This window comes from Limulus polyphemus, unplaced genomic scaffold (assembly GCF_000517525.1).
Source record: "Limulus polyphemus unplaced genomic scaffold, Limulus_polyphemus-2.1.2 Scaffold2130, whole genome shotgun sequence".
Classification (NCBI taxonomy): domain Eukaryota; kingdom Metazoa; phylum Arthropoda; class Merostomata; order Xiphosura; family Limulidae; genus Limulus; species Limulus polyphemus.
The window spans coordinates 183,794-200,200 of NW_013667740.1; the positions used below are offsets into that span (position 1 = coordinate 183,794).

Below are 16,407 nucleotides of genomic sequence, written 5' to 3' on the forward strand. Positions count from 1 at the left end.
TTGGTTTTGTTTATTATATATATATATATATATATATATCTGTGTGTGTGTGTGTGTATAGACAAATAAAAGGGAAAACAATATTTGACACAATGAAACATAAAGTTTTTATTAGTTACTTAAGTGTGACTAATTTTTCTAACGTATTTACCATCATCAAGACTGTGCTTATTTTCAAATAAAAATGACGTCTCAACTACATTTATGTCTGTCTTATCCCAGCTGAACCAAAAAGCCTTTTCCATATGAGATGTAGCAGATATAGTGTGGTTGGCATATTATTATTACATTCTTCTTTAGATTCACTCATAAGTTCTTATAAATGGTAAATGTGTTATGAAAATTAATTGGCTCTAAGTAACTAATAAAACTTTATGTTTCATTGTGTCAAAAATTATCTCTTGTCTCCTTTTGTCCACCTACATAATATAACACAATGTTCTTAAAAAAGAAATTATATACATATATATATATAGTTTTAAGAATCCATATCGTCAGAGGGAAGAGTTCAGAAATAAGGTCTTAATACTAGAAATAAGTGACTTAGTTATTTTTCTTTAATTGGACACTCAAGGTTTCGCTTTACAGCTTCATCAAGAGCATTCCACTAAAACACAAACCATGTTATAATGTCATTTATTTCTAGTATTAAAATGTTAAAATGTCTTTTATACACTAGTATGCACTACAGAAATTGAATAATCATAAATAGGTCTGTTTTGACCTAATAAGTATCATTTGTCAAAGGACATGTCAATGACATATATTTACAAGACTGAAAGCAGCATCATTTATATTTTAAGAGTAAAGGGAAGTCTTTGAAATAATAAGTTTGATTATTTTTGTCACATTTTTAATTAAAGTACTTCTAGCATACAATTGAACTAAAATAAACAAAGAATAGATCCTACAAGTGAATTTATATAAACATTAAGCTGCAATTCAGTATTAGGTTTACATCTTTATTGTAGGTCCGAGAAGTTGTCAAGAAGGAGAAAGGAATTTCTAAGACTAAAGCTGAGGAAACTGCTCTGATTAAAGCCGATGTACAAAGAGATCTTGATGAAGCTTTACCGGCACTAGAAGCAGCTATGAAAGCTCTTGATGCATTAGATAACACTGATATATCAGAGGTTAGAGTTTTTACCAAGCCTCCAGAGATGGTGCAGACAGTGATGGAAGCTGTATGTATTCTTATGAACACAAAGTAGGTGGCTGTGTTTTCAAGTGTATATGATGTCCTTAGAAGTTCTCCTACAAAGTAATTTCAAATTAGTTATATTTCAGTTGCTATTACATGTAGGCAAACTTATATTTTTTGTCAGTATCTGCAAATAACTTTTATATATACTTTAATCTACAAAACATTATTCAGAAAGATAGGTTAATTATAAACATGTGCAAGATAAAACGTCTTAATAAAAAAATTAATAATGGTCTTCAACAAAAAATTCACTTGACAATTTTACTCTGTTTTCCTAACTGTTAGAAATAGGTTCAGGAAAATTATTATGAATATTTTGTGCTAGGTAAATTTTCATAGTGTAACTTTGGATTTAAGGTTGCTGTTTGTATTTTAACTATTGCTCTGTAATAATTAAGCAAATAACTGAAATAAAATTACTAGTATTATACATTAAACTTTGTATGTAAATTTATGGTTCATCATTACTATAATACTTATATAAACTTTCTTTTTAGGTTTTTTTCCATTTTCACACCCAATTACATTTATGAGTTTAAATTTGATGACGAAGAACCCACTTTTTAGAAAATATAAGTTTGGAAATGGCTTGAATGGGTAATGAAAAAACTTTATGATAAATATACAATGTTTTGACAAGATTGTGTCATCATCAGGTACAAGTAGTCTACGGAGACACATGAATATATATATATAGAGTATAGAACTAACAGTTGTTAAGCAATCTCCAGTCATGTGACCTCTTCGTTTCATACTGTATATATATTCATTTGTCTTCGTAAACTATTTGTACCTGATGATGACATAATCTTGTCAAACTTTGTACATTTATTATAAAGTTTTCTTTATTACCCATTCAAGTGTAAACTTTTACACTTATGAGTGCATGGAAAACCTCTGTTCTGTTTATAGAAACTTAGCAAAAAATATTTTAACAAATAAAGTTGTTGAATTATCTAGTCCTCTTTCAGTCCTGTTTATATTCTATTTAATTATTTTGTATATACAGTATATAGAATACTTGTTAATTACTCACACTAACAAAGATAACTTCCACCACTTATGTATAGTAAGCTGAAGATCGTACTATAATATTCCAAACTGCTTATTGTTTTGGATTTGATAGTTTATTGGTTTTAAATACAAATATTTTTAAGTATATCATATAAAATGTAAACTGTATGTTGTATAAAAAATTAATATTTCAATACATATCCTAATAATGGATATGATATGCATTTCTTATGTTACCTTATTAGATACTTAGTTTTGATATATAGAATAAACTTGATTTGATTCTGAAGATATGAAAAATTTACTTACCTTCTTTATGATAACTTTGATGCTTTTTGATTGGTGTTGTGTGAAATTACATCACAATAGAACTGATATTTTTTGTCATCATTAGTAGCCTATACATTCACAGGTCTAATCATTAATCACAAATTTGTTTTTATTAACCTTCCTATTATGTTTTAGGTTTTTCTGACCCACCACTAGTCTCCATAATGCTATGATGCAATTAAATATATCTTTGAGTTTATTATAATGAGAATTTACATTAATGTATAATATTTAACATAAAATAGTGAAAGCTATGCAAAGAAAAATGTTTCAGCAGTTCAAGGCTCTTTCATTTTTTTTGAATTTGCATTGCAATATATTCCAAAACATAAGAGATATACTTAAATTCTGAATTTAATAGGAGGGTTAATTACTGGGTACTTATTACTAGCTAGTTATTATTCTACCTTCCAGCTGTTAATCTGTTGTTGTCTTCAGGAAAGTCTGGAGGAGAACTTTTCTGTAGTGGTAGTGGCTGGGATTGGATCCTAAGTCTGCTTGATAAAAAGGCTGGTGTGCTATCCACTCATATAAGGTTTCCTTCATTGGGACTTTAATCAATTAACTTATATGAATACTTTTCATTGGTGGTAGTGTCCAAGTCTATTCAACTTGTTGTTAAACAAATGTTTAAACAAGTCTACTCCACTTTCAAGAGGGTTATTTAGCTTTATCTGACTTCTATGATAGTTCAACTGAGCATGTTATCACTTATGTGAGTGTAAAAGGCATTATGTCCCATAATAATTTAACACTTTTTTGTTCAATTTTTGAAACTAATAGGACTGATTGGACCTCAGCTACACAGTTGCTGGGTGAACCAACTTTTCTGAGACGACTATATGAATATGATAAAGATAATATCTCAGAGACCACTACAAGGAAATTGAAAAAATATATTGATGACCCTAAGTTTGTACCAGAAATTATTGAAAGAACATCTAAGGTAAAAATAATAATTCAAATTGTCATAAAAAATCATTTTAAAGTACATTTTTAAATATGTGTATAAATTGTTTTATAAAGAGTGAATAGTGCTGTAGAATATATATAGAACTTTTTTTTTTACAGTTTCTGCAATACCATTCTTTGAAATTTCAGTTTTTGTTATCTTCACTTTGTAATGCTTGACAGTGTTGGGAAATTTATGTATATCACAAGAATAAATATACTTTTGCAAGTATTTGTGCCAAGGAGCAGGTGCATTAGTAAATTGTTGGAGAGTTTTAAGAGCAGAGGACTGTGTATCAGAAAATGGTATTGATGAATGACTTTAATTGGGATTGGTTGAATTAAATGTAGTCAGAACTTTTTTGGGGTGACTGTAGGTTGAATATAAAGATTGTTAAGAAGGATGAGGTCTGTTTTTCTAATCATTCAATTCATTGTAATAGTATGGTGAAAGTAGGGGCTTGATTAGTGTGAGCAATTTTGTATATAATAGAGTTGGTTCTGTGAAGAATATAGAAATGTAGTCCTTGAGAGTTATAAAGCACTTCTAAAAGAACAAAATGAAAGGAGATTGGCATTTTGTTTATCAAAACTAAGCTGAAGCTTTAGAGAGACAATGTATTAAACAGATTGATAGTTCTGTGGAACATAACGAAGTGAGTTTTGATCTCTAACAATACACACAAAAGGTAACATATTCTACCTAGAATATGTTTTATTCTAGAAATATTCAGATGAGGTTACTGATAAAGACAAAGATATGTATCCAGACTGTTGAGTCTTTTTAGAACACTTAAACGCCATGAACTCAAATATCCAGTTCACTGTTCATATTGGTCACTTCTTTTCTTGGCTGACTAGACAAAATTATACCTAGAAACAGACATCTACTGAAAACTAACTCACACCATCAGTTAGTTTTAGAACAAAAGAAAAACTTACCCCTTTAGTAGTTTCCAAGTAAACTCAAAAGAAAGTTTGTAAAAACACATTTTTCTAATACTTTTAGTATTACCTTCAAAATCTTTATAATTATATAAAACTTTAAAAAAGTGCTTATTTTTTGTAGGCCTGCAAATCGCTGTGTATGTGGGTGAGAGCTATGGACCTCTATGCAAAGGTATTTAAGACTGTGCAGCCCCAACGAGAACGGTACGTACATGTTAGGTGTATTTTTCTTCATCTTCATCAAAGCTTACAAATACTTAAAAAATTCTTAAATGAATCTCATTGATCAAATTATTTTTTCTAGCTGTAAAACTTTATATCTGAGAAGAAATTTAAATATTTTTATATTTAGATAAATTTATGTACTAATTTGAAATTAGTTTGAGAAAAAACTACTCTACTTTGGTTTTATTTATTACTTAAAATTTTCATTGGATGTTGATCATTCATTATTTTTTGTCAAAAATCTTCAGAGTGAAAAAAAAAAAGGTAATAAAAGTATGTAAGAAAAATTAAGTGGTATCTCTTATATATATTTTGTACCAGTTCTTACAAATGACCACAGTTCAGTAGTAGCATGTAATATTAATTGTTTGTTAATAAGTAATGTTCTACTATAAACATCTGCACATCATTGCAGTATTTGTATATAATCTCTGTTTTCATATTGTTTGACACTATAAGATTAACAAAATATTCAGATACACGTAAAAAATATCTGGTTAATAGTCTACAGAATACTTTCCATTTAGTTACAAAAGTTTCAGACAATAAGCTTATCTTTATTTAGCATTTATTAGTTAGTCTTTAAAACAAAAATGAATTAACTCAAGATAAACTGTAATATAGTCTTATAGATCATAGCTTGACTAGATATTTCTGCTACAACATTCAGTCAAAGAAATAAACTGTTCTGTTATAATTTCCTTGCTTATTTTTATTACACAAATACAGTGGTTGTGTACATTATACATTAAAATGATATTGGAGCCTCACCACATCCAGTCATGCTATATCTGATGATCTGCATTTTTAAAATAACCTTTCAGCATGGTTTTCATTGCAAAAGGCTCTGTTATAAAACTCACGTCTAAAGCATAGTAGAACCATCTGCAGGCTTTCTATAGTCCATCTAATGTACAAGAACATTAGTTTCTAAGCACCTGTTTCAAATTTCCAACAGTGCAGAATACCATAAGTGCTGTATCTGGTGACTTGGTCAATATTTCTTGTATGGATAACATGATTACGCACATTGTCTCCAGTTGCTTGAGATATGTAACAGTTGAACAAATATGTTGTGGGAGAATCTTGTGTACACATGACTTATATTGCTTTTACAGATGGAAATCCTTCTTGATTATGCTGTGTACTGTTAGGACACATGGAGAATTTTGCTGCTGAACTTTTTGTTTTTGTTTGGGATTCTCATCTGTTACAAAATGCCACACTTAACTTACCTTGACTGGGATATCACTGGTTGTAGGTCTCGTCTTGTATAGTACTGGTGCCTCAAGTTGATACATATTCCTTTGTTTTCCAATGCTATTAAGGAGAAGGGATATTTCCATTTTAGAAATTCTAAGATCTCTAATTTCAACATCTTTATGATCTGAGTGTATGAATATCTTGCATCTGGAATTGTTGTTACATATCATTCCCAAAAGTGATCAATCTTTGGTGGGATCACACTACCTATGAACTACTAAACAATGTCAAAGTGTAGTTCTGATACATGCCATTTCACCACAACTTTTATCAGGTTGTAACAAAAGTTCTGTCCGATTTTCAAATGAATTTAGACAAACAAAATAGTAATGATTATAGATGTATTTAATCATCAATATATTCTCCATTGCTTTCGATAACCTTGTTCCATCTATCAACAAGTTTTTGGATGCCATGTTTATAAAATTCCTTAGATTTTGACCCAAAATAAGAGATTAACTCATTTTCGACCTTCTTACTTGAAGTTAGTCTAAGTCCATCCAAATGATTTTGTAAACTCCTAAACAAATGATAGTCAGAAGGAGCAAGGTCGGGAGAATATGGTGAGTGAAGCAATTTTTATCCAGCCAAGTTCCTCTAGGTGATCCTTGGTTACTCGTGGTGGTATGGGGACATGCATTATCATTTGCTAAGGATGGGCGTTTTATGTTCAAAGCTGTTTTCAAACACTGTAGTTGTTAGCAGTAAACCTCTGCTGTAATTGTCTGCTTATTGGTACACAGTGTTACAAAAACAATTACATAATTAGAGGCCACAGCCGAAAGGGGACTTGCATCCAAGGAAGATTATGTTGAGTGTATGGTGAGATATTCAAGGAATTGTCCATTATGAACTGTTAAATACATGCAGAAATAGCATTTTCATACTTATCGGAAAAAATTTACTAGCAATGTTCACTTGCAGTGATAATAAAGGAACCATTACATATTCCAGAAAAAAAATTTTTTGTCCTGGGAACTAAAGTTACACTTGAAATGAGTTCCACTTTGGACCGAAAAGAACCCCCAACTTCCAGCCCTGGCTACAGGCTTGATGCCTATAAATATTTCAGTTATGGTACTCATTTTTTATTGGGACAAACATTTAGCTACTATATTATTGCTTCACACAGACTTTAACTGTTTCTATCACAGCTATGCATATAATTAAAATATATTTTGTTTAAATACATTTAATTTTTTATCACTTGAATTACATAAAATGATTTTTTCTAAATTTCCTTATATATTTTATCAGTTTTTCTTCTCATCTGTATAAAACTGAATCATTTTAATGTGTATTTTTTTATATACAGTTTGGCTTCAGCTGAAGCAGAGTTAGAGGAGGTAATGTCAGTGTTGAAGCAGAAACAGGACAGACTGAAAGAAGTAGAGACTCAGATTGATAAGCTTCAGTCTCAATACCAGAAAAGTGTGGATGATAAGCAGAGGCTAGAAAACAACATTGCCCAGACTGCTGCTAGGCTCAAAAGAGCCTCTCACATTACCTCAGCTTTAGCTGATAAGCAAGATCATTGGATATATTCTGTTGAAGTGAGTCAAGTTCTATTTCATATATCTATTTTAATTTTACATATTAAAGGTTTTACATAAATGTTTTTAGGTAAAAAATGGTGTACTTAACAAATGTAACTCATGAGTCATACTGTCTTATAGTTTGTATGTATATATATTTTTATGTGTCTTAAACTTGAGTCATTTAGGTAAAAGTGTGGAGCAACAGTGCATATGCCAAAAAAATACAAATGTAAATAATGTACATAGTACATTTGAGGATGATATTAAGGTCTTGGGTGTTAATGGCTGTGAGGATGCTGCTGCTTTACAAAAGGAATTAGAACATATGGTGAGTTACATTTGAGGATGATATTAAGGTCTTGGGTGTTAATGGCTGTGAGGATGCTGATGCTTTACAAAAGGAATTAGAACATATGGTGAGTTACATTTGAGGATGATATTAAGGTCTTGGGTGTTAATGGCTGTGAGGATGCTGCTGCTTTACAAAAGGAATTAGAACATATGGTGAGTTTGGCAAATAACTAGCAGATGGCTTTTAATTATTGTAAATGCAAGGTAATGCATGTGGGTTATTGTAATTTGAATTGTAAGTATAATTTTGATGCGAATAACGTTAACAGTGTTATGGAAGAAAAGGATCATGATGTTCTGGTGGATCAGTTTCTTACATCATCCAATCAGTGTGCCACTGCTAATGGTAAGGCAAATAGGATTTTAGGTTGCATCTAGGGAAATACTGAATACAAATCCAAAGAGGTTTTAATTTCATTGTATATGTTACTGGTTAGACCACATTTGGAGTATTTTCTTGGGCTCCTTATCTTCAAAAGAACATTGAATTATAGGAAAGGATTCAAAGGAGGGCTTCAAGGATGATATCTGGGACAGAAAAGTTGTCATACAGGACCTCTGAAGTTGTTTTCTCAGAAATAAAGAAGAGTTAGAGGGGGGGGGTCTTATTGAGTGTTTAAGATTGTTAAAGGAATTGGTACTGTTGATACATCAACTTTTTTTCATAATTTAATGATGAGAATGATAAGACTAGGGACACAAAAATATATTTTGGATGTGTGGGATGTGGTGGAAGTAGTAAATTTAAGGGACTTTAAAAGAAAGTTTAATAAATATTTGAATGATAAGAGCTGGCTTTGAGTTTTTATTTTAATAGTTTAGTTTAGTGGACGATACAGCCTAGATGGACCAAAAAGTTAAATGTTAAATACACACACACAGTGTTAGTATTGAGCCTATGTTCTATAATATAAACCTAAGTTAAGGCTACCTGTTGTCTTTATGTTATGTATATTACTCTCACATTTTTTATGGGTCGAAATTTCAATCATTTAAGCAATAATGTAGACTATTGTGTGTGTCTTATAATAATAACATAAACTGCTTTAATAATGATAGTTACAGTGAAAATATATATTTAAAAACAAATCATGGTGTTTGTATTACTTTTAAACTATTTTTTGCAAGTTTGTGTCAAATCTGAAATGTTGTAAATTAAAACTGTTTTAACATTTTTTCCACCCACACAAAACTATTGGGTATTTTTGGGATATACTAATTTACTGAACTATTTGTACTAGTTAAATACATATTTATTCAAAAAATATACCAAGTCATTAAGATGAAAAACATATAAAATAGTCACATAAATTATAATATGTTTGCTGTAAAAAACATTTCTCAACCCAATTTGAAATCAGGATTGATCAGAATTGCCATTGGTGTCCAACCTTGAGATCATTATCACATTAACACGTCGTCTCAACTATTTTCCAAAGCTGTTTTTTCTTTTGTGGAATCTGTTTTAAAAAAAAACTTTTATAAGAAGAGAAGCAATTTACACATATTGATTACATTATAATTAAAACCACATCTTCTGAACAATATTTCAGATTTTATCATTTATAAGCAAATGACTCATGTGGGTTTTCTCTATATGTTATAGAATACATAAATTTTACCTCAAAATTCTAATTATAAGTACTGTATTATCAGTCTTCTGTGGATTGGATATATTAGGCTGCAATCAGTTTCTTTTTTACCTTAACCCCCTGTAGGAATTTTTTTTCATTAAAAGTTGGATAGAAGCATATACGACATAGAAAGTTTTTATTTGGTAACTTTAAGTATTTTTAGGACATTTATCCTGCACTTTTTATTTTATTTTTCTCTAAATTAGCTAAAACATAGCTTTCGGAACAAATCGCAAAGAATGTTTTTGTCAGATATTTTTGATGATCTCATATTGTTTATTTGTGAAATAGATTTTTTTTACTTCATCTTGTGGTTTCTTAAATAAGAACAGCTAGTAGATGCTTACTTTTTAGTTGTTTAGAACATTTTAAAAATAAAGGAAGTCCTATAACAATATGTCAGCTTACTTCGTTGTATTATGACTTGTAGCTCATTTGCTAATGCAGTAATAATATTTTTCAAGCCCTAGAACTTATGTATTATTTGATATTTGATTTAGCCAACAAAATTACTGATATATTGTGTCAATGGAATATCATTAAAAAGATAGAAGTACCTGATCTTGGTTTATTGTTAACAAAAATACTCTATATAATGTTTAAAAAATAATGTTTTTGAACATAAAAATAGATTAATGAATTATAGACTTCAGAGAAAAGCTATAAATAGTAAACCTGCCAGTTACTCAAAGATTCTTAAAAAAACTATCTATTCAAGTAGAAGATAACTTTGAAGTATAAAATAAAGGTTAATCGGTACCAAAATGTCATTTATAGTCATTGTACACATTTGATAAATTGTAACGTCATACTTCGCATTAGAAGTATTCAAGTATAACAAATGGCATTAATAACGTGCTTAAATTTTAATCAAAAGATATAAGTGGTATATTATGCAACTGAAAATAATGGTTTTAGTTTCACTTATAAAATCAATACATTATAATAGGTAATTAAAATTTTGAATATAATTTTTTGTGTTTCTCTAGAAATTCAACGAAGAAATAACAAATGCAGTTGGGAATGTCTTTATTGCTACAGCATGTGTAGTTTATTATGGTGCATTCACAAGTCAGTACAGAAAAGAGGTATAATTATTATTCTTAGCTCTGTGTGTGCATATGGTTTACAGACATAAAACAAATATTGGAATATTTGGTCTTTATCTTTTTTATTTGAAGGAGGACTAAATGTTCATTACAAACATATGTATTTTCCTTTCATCACTATCGACCATTCTTGTATTCACGGGAAAAGATTTTTCTGTGACTTTCTGTGTGATGTTATCTTAAACTACTTTTGAAGTTACTGACACCTTTATTCTTTTTCATCTTTGTCATAGTGCTGATGCTGCCTCATTATTATAATGGAATATGTGTTAATACTAAATATTCTGATCTAACTACAATAGTTGCAGAAAGCTTTAGTTCTTTTAAAAAACTGGTGTAAAAGTCATAATAAATGGTTTTTGAGGAGTGATATTGTTTACTTGGTTCTGCTATTTTGATTTTTTTTAACTGTTTTCGTAGTAAGAATATTTGATCTTATATTTTTATGGTTGAAAGTTAGATGGTTTTACAACAAACTTTCTTAGAGATGGGTGCAAAAAATTATAAAAATATCTTGTTTTCATGATATTTTAGGCATTTTCAATGGAGTGCTCATACCTTGTTTTTTGAACAAGATAACATTTCTGACTATGTTGAGGCCTTCTTCAAAATCTGAAGAAAACATCAACATAGAGAATGAAATGTTGATGTTGAAGAAACGAAGCAGGAGCAGTCCAGTACAAATGCAACCCTATTAATATAACTATACCTTTTTTTGTATAAAGCTCTTAAACCAATGGATAAGCCGCTGTAAGGATCTAGAAATTCCTGTGTCTGTAGACTTTTCTTTGGTCAGTGCCTTGTCAGATAGTTATGAAATAGAGAAGTGGAATACAGAAGGTTTACCAAGAGATAATCTTTCTACAGAAAATGCTATTCTTGTCACAAGAGGTTGCCGCTGGCCACTCATGATTGATCCACAAGATCAGGCAAGCTTATCAGTAGTTATGATTATCTATTTCTGGAGTTTTGTCTACATACAAACTTATAAAATAATATAAATTGAATGGTAATACATGTACCAAAAAATCTTCCTCTTTTATTGGAAATTGTGAAAGTCAGGGATAATTTTGAGGGACATTTTAAGAAAAGAAAAAGTGTACTTATAATTGAGTAGCCCCAATGGCTCAGTGGTAAGTCTGAGGGCTTATAATGCTAAACATTTTGATACCTGCGATGGGCAGAGTGCAGATAGCCCATTTTGTAGCTTTGTACTTACAACAAACAAACAGTAATTGAATAATTAGATCAAGTTGTCTAATTTTGAACATCAATTCAACAAAAATTATTATACACATTTATGTTGTTTTAAGATTAACTTCTGTAATATTTATGCTACAATATTTTTTTTTTCATCGTATTAGTTTTGTACCCATTGCTCAATCTTATATTAAATGAATTACTGCCATTGTTATCTTAGAAAATAATATTTCCAGTATTACTTTCTTGTGGATGATGTGATTAGATCTAAAAAAAATAACCAATTACTGAACCTTTCTTTGACTCATAAGAAATAGATAGTTTAATCCTTTTATTTTAAACGTTTCCCGACATGGCAGTGTTAACTTGAGTAGATTTTTAAACATTAATTTTCTATACATGCCATTATTGAAGAATATTTCTGTGATTAAAAAACAAAAGGGTCTAAATTTACAAAGTTTTCTTATACAATAATGTAGTAGCCACATGTTTTTGATATGCAGATATCACTAATACAAATATAAATATTACACTTTGTTATAGTTTTAGGGTTGTTTTTGTAGCCAAAAATTACTTTGTGGGTGAGGCTAGTTTATGGTTGTCACATGAGATAGGAAATTACATCAACTAAGTATCAGAATTTCTTCACATGATTGGTCGGCTATAGAGAAAGAACTTGAACTGTGAAGATGATTTTAACAGTTTTAAAGAGATCTCATTCAATTCTGAAAGAGCCAAGGCACACTGACCGTAGCATTTGGCTTGTCCACATTTTACTTTGTATTTAACGCTAATGGTGGGCTATTGCTGTGTCTTTAAAGTAATTTAACCATTCTAAGTTTCAGTTTTCAAGTGTAATATTTTTTTTATTGAATAAAATGCTTATCATTACAGTTTTTGATCAGTATTTGTTAACCTGGTTGACTAACAAAGTGTTTATCTTTTGTTGTTTTTACACCAAGTATTGTTTTTACATTCAACCAGTGACATGCTAAGTTATCAGGTGACTTTGTACTTCACCTGTTTTGAGTCTTAACTGAAACACCACATGTGAATACCATAATGAGAAAATGAATAATTTATTATGAATGAATTTTGTGGCATCAAGTTAAGAAAGCCTTTCTTGTCAAGTTAAAAGTAAATCCTATGATTTTAATTTTTATTCAGAAATCACATAAATCTATAGTATTTAGTAATTTGAAAAATTATTTGTATAGGCTAATCAATGGATTCGCAATAAAGAAGCATGTAATGGCCTAAAAATTATCAAGCTAACAGATTCAAATTTTTTGAAGACCTTAAGAAACTGTATTCGTTTTGGAATTCCAGTACTCTTAGAAGAAGTAAGTATGATTAAGTACTTTTTTTGTTATTATTATTTTTTAATTATGATAGTCTGTCACAAAATTGTTTAAATGAAATGCACACGATTGAGTTTTAAGATTTTTTTAAGCCTAAGATCGATCAAGCTAATCACGTTATTTAATTAACAAGTTAAGTCTAGACATGTTAAAATTATCTATTCACATAAACTATTGAAAAACAAAGAGTAGAAAAAAATCATAAGAAAAAAAGAAGTTTGCAAATAAATTTTACTTTTCTTACAAATGAATATGTAAGTAATCATATCATAAATGATTCTACCATTTTCTTTCAATATACGTAATGATTTAGTTTCGGTGTGAGGATAAGTTTAACTTACTTATGAATACATTCAATCTAAAATTAAAACAGGTTAAATAAACTTACTTAAGTGGCAACAGTTAAGTAGTAATAGTTTTAAAACATATTTTATAAATATATCTATTTTTAAGTTAGTTTATAAAGCACACACAGTTTCAAACATTAGTCATTAATGTGGATCTAAAATAAAAATCATACTTTATCCTTTCAACTTGAATGACACCTTATGCAATACAAACATGTGTATGTATTGAGGTATGGTAAGCTATATGCTGAATTTAAGATGAATGTTATTACACACACAGATATATATATATGTCTGCAGGTCAACTATGATAAAAACTTTTACTTATACATGACCACCAAGCTTACCAATCCTCATTACCTTCCTGAAGTTTGTATTAAAGCTACTGTTATTAATTTTACTGTCACTACTAGTAAATGTAGTAAATATAAATAAATATGATATCATAAGCTTTAGGCATAGCCATCTCTAACATTGAACTGCTGACCATAGACCATTCATATGTGGCTTGTGTGATTACTCTTAACTAGCAGAATTGACTGTAACAGTTACAATTTTTCCATAACTGAAAGTGTGGAGTATATTTAGTAGTATATCATGACTCAAACCTTGGACCTTACTGATCTTTTAATCCTGAATGCTAATAACTAGGCAACATACAGTCTGGAAATATAAATGAATTATAGTTTTAGAGTAATTAGTGTTTAAAATCTCATAATTATTGCATTAAATATTATTGTATTTTGTCATATTGTCTTAAATAATCGTTTTAAAAGTTTTTGATATGAGTAAAGCACTTTAAATTATCTTATTATGAGAAGTAATGTTACACAAGAAAAACAAAAATAATGAATGAAAATGTAAATAATAATTCTGTTTGTGAACGTAGTTTTAATTAGTAAAATATAATAGAGGGAAACCATGACTTAAAATACAACACTAAGGTTATATATTTTAATCTGCTAAAGTGTATATTAAGTAAGGAATGGTTCTCTTAAAAGAACTACTTATGCAAAAAGAAAATCATTATACAGCAAACAACACATTACTAATGTATTTTTTTAACTGCATTTACAGTATTTGTGTATAGATTTTAGTCCATTGTGGAGTTTAAGACTTATAATATCTGTTTAAACATATATTTATATATGCTTGCAGACATATGTATATATATGTGTGTGTGTGTGTAATAACATTCAATTTAAATTCAGCATATAGTTTATTATGATTTTAATTTTTTTATGCCTGACAGACTTTCAAGAGTAAATATGTTTATGTGTTTAAGAATACATTTCAAAAATCAATGTTCTGACAATAAATATTTTTTTTTAACCTTAACCTTATATATAGGTTGGTGAAACCTTAGATCCTTCCCTGGAACCAATTCTTCTGAAACAGACTTTTACACGAGTAAGTTTTCAGACAGTCTTTGTAACTTCAAAGTATCTTTTTGTTTGAAACGTAATTTGACTTTTAAGTAAATTGGAACTAAAATACAGAAGCTTCAGCTACACTTGTTGATATGATTTTCAAGTAAATGTAGATGTAACTTGTATATTATTTTATATGAAATTTAGTCACAGTATTACTTTTTACAATACATCAAAGATAGATTTTTTTTCTAATGAGCATTTAGTGTTGGATGTTTTTAAAGCATCAGTTTTTCACAACTATTAATTATCAATAAATAAGATAATATATTTGCTTTTATCAGGACTTGTTTAAATAGGGTGTACAGTTTTCTGATATATATGTATATATATATATATATATAATAAAATAGAGTGATAAGTAATAAACATAGATCATAACATTTTTCCAAAAAAGTATGCTATATGTATGCATAATTACAGTTATACGTTGTTTGATTGTTTGCATATAGCTATTCGTTATTGTGAATTTAAGTTTATAATATTACAGACACTCATCCATTTCATAATATTTTTATGCTACTAGTAATACAGTGTTCTTATAAATGTGGTATTTGATAGGGAGGCCATACTTTGATTCGACTGGGGGACAGTGATATTGACTATGATAAAAACTTTTACTTATACATGACCACCAAGCTTGCCAATCCTCATTACCTTCCTGAAGTTTGCATCCAAGTTACTGTTATTAATTTTACTGTCACCTGTTTAGGACTTGAAGACCAACTATTAAGGTAAAGAGAATTTGATGACTTGGAACCCACTTTGAGACTAATAATGGTTGGAGACGGCTTGAATGGGTAATGAAGAACAACTTTAATATAAGTTTAACATAACAGCAAATGTACAACGTTTCGACAAGGTTTTGTCATTATCAGGTACAAGTGATTTACACTGACACGCATATGTATATATATATACATATATATATATACAGTATTGAACAACGAAGTCACATGACTTGTCACGTGGTGAAAAACATGGGACGGTTTTTTATTGTGTTCTGTCAATCTGGTTTCCAATTTTCTTCCTGTTTCTCCTATGTACAATTCTGGGCAGTTATTGCATGTTATTTTGTAAATGACGTTGGTATTGTGTGATTCTATATAATTTTTGTTTAGTAACAATTTTAATTTTGGCCCAGGTTTTTGTGAGAATTTGACGTTGACAGGATTATTGTGTTTACTGGCTAGTTTAGTCCAAGTGTGGATAATTCTTGAGCTGGTTTCAGGAACAAAAGGTAAACTGCAGTGTAATGTATTGTTGTTGGGTTTGTTAGTGTCAATTTTGTTCGTGAGTTGAGTTTTATTGTGGGGAATGTTGGAGAGCTTTCCAACTATATCTTGTGGGAATTTATTGGTGTGAATAAAGGAATGCTTTAAGTGGTTAATTTCTTCATTTATGTAGTCCGTTGAACAGAGTCTTGTGGCTGTGTTTATGAGGTTTTTAAATGTATTGATTTTTTGTGTGGTGTCATGAGTGGAGTTTCAGGGGATGTAGAG

At 29.5% G+C, this 16,407-nt stretch overlaps 1 protein-coding gene across 1 annotated transcript in view; it reads left to right on the forward strand.

Annotated features, from left to right (window-relative positions):
- Positions 1 to 16,407, forward strand: part of LOC106466035 (dynein heavy chain 6, axonemal-like) — a gene marked incomplete at its 3' end in the record, with an annotated part of 122,432 nt that overhangs the window by 99,407 nt on the left and 6,618 nt on the right. Inside the window, 9 exon segments of the mRNA XM_022393994.1 lie at positions 972 to 1,207; positions 3,332 to 3,494; positions 4,569 to 4,651; positions 7,251 to 7,488; positions 10,448 to 10,546; positions 11,293 to 11,496; positions 12,985 to 13,110; positions 14,826 to 14,885; positions 15,467 to 15,639. Of these exon segments, the coding sequence (XP_022249702.1) occupies positions 972 to 1,207; positions 3,332 to 3,494; positions 4,569 to 4,651; positions 7,251 to 7,488; positions 10,448 to 10,546; positions 11,293 to 11,496; positions 12,985 to 13,110; positions 14,826 to 14,885; positions 15,467 to 15,639 (1,382 nt within the window).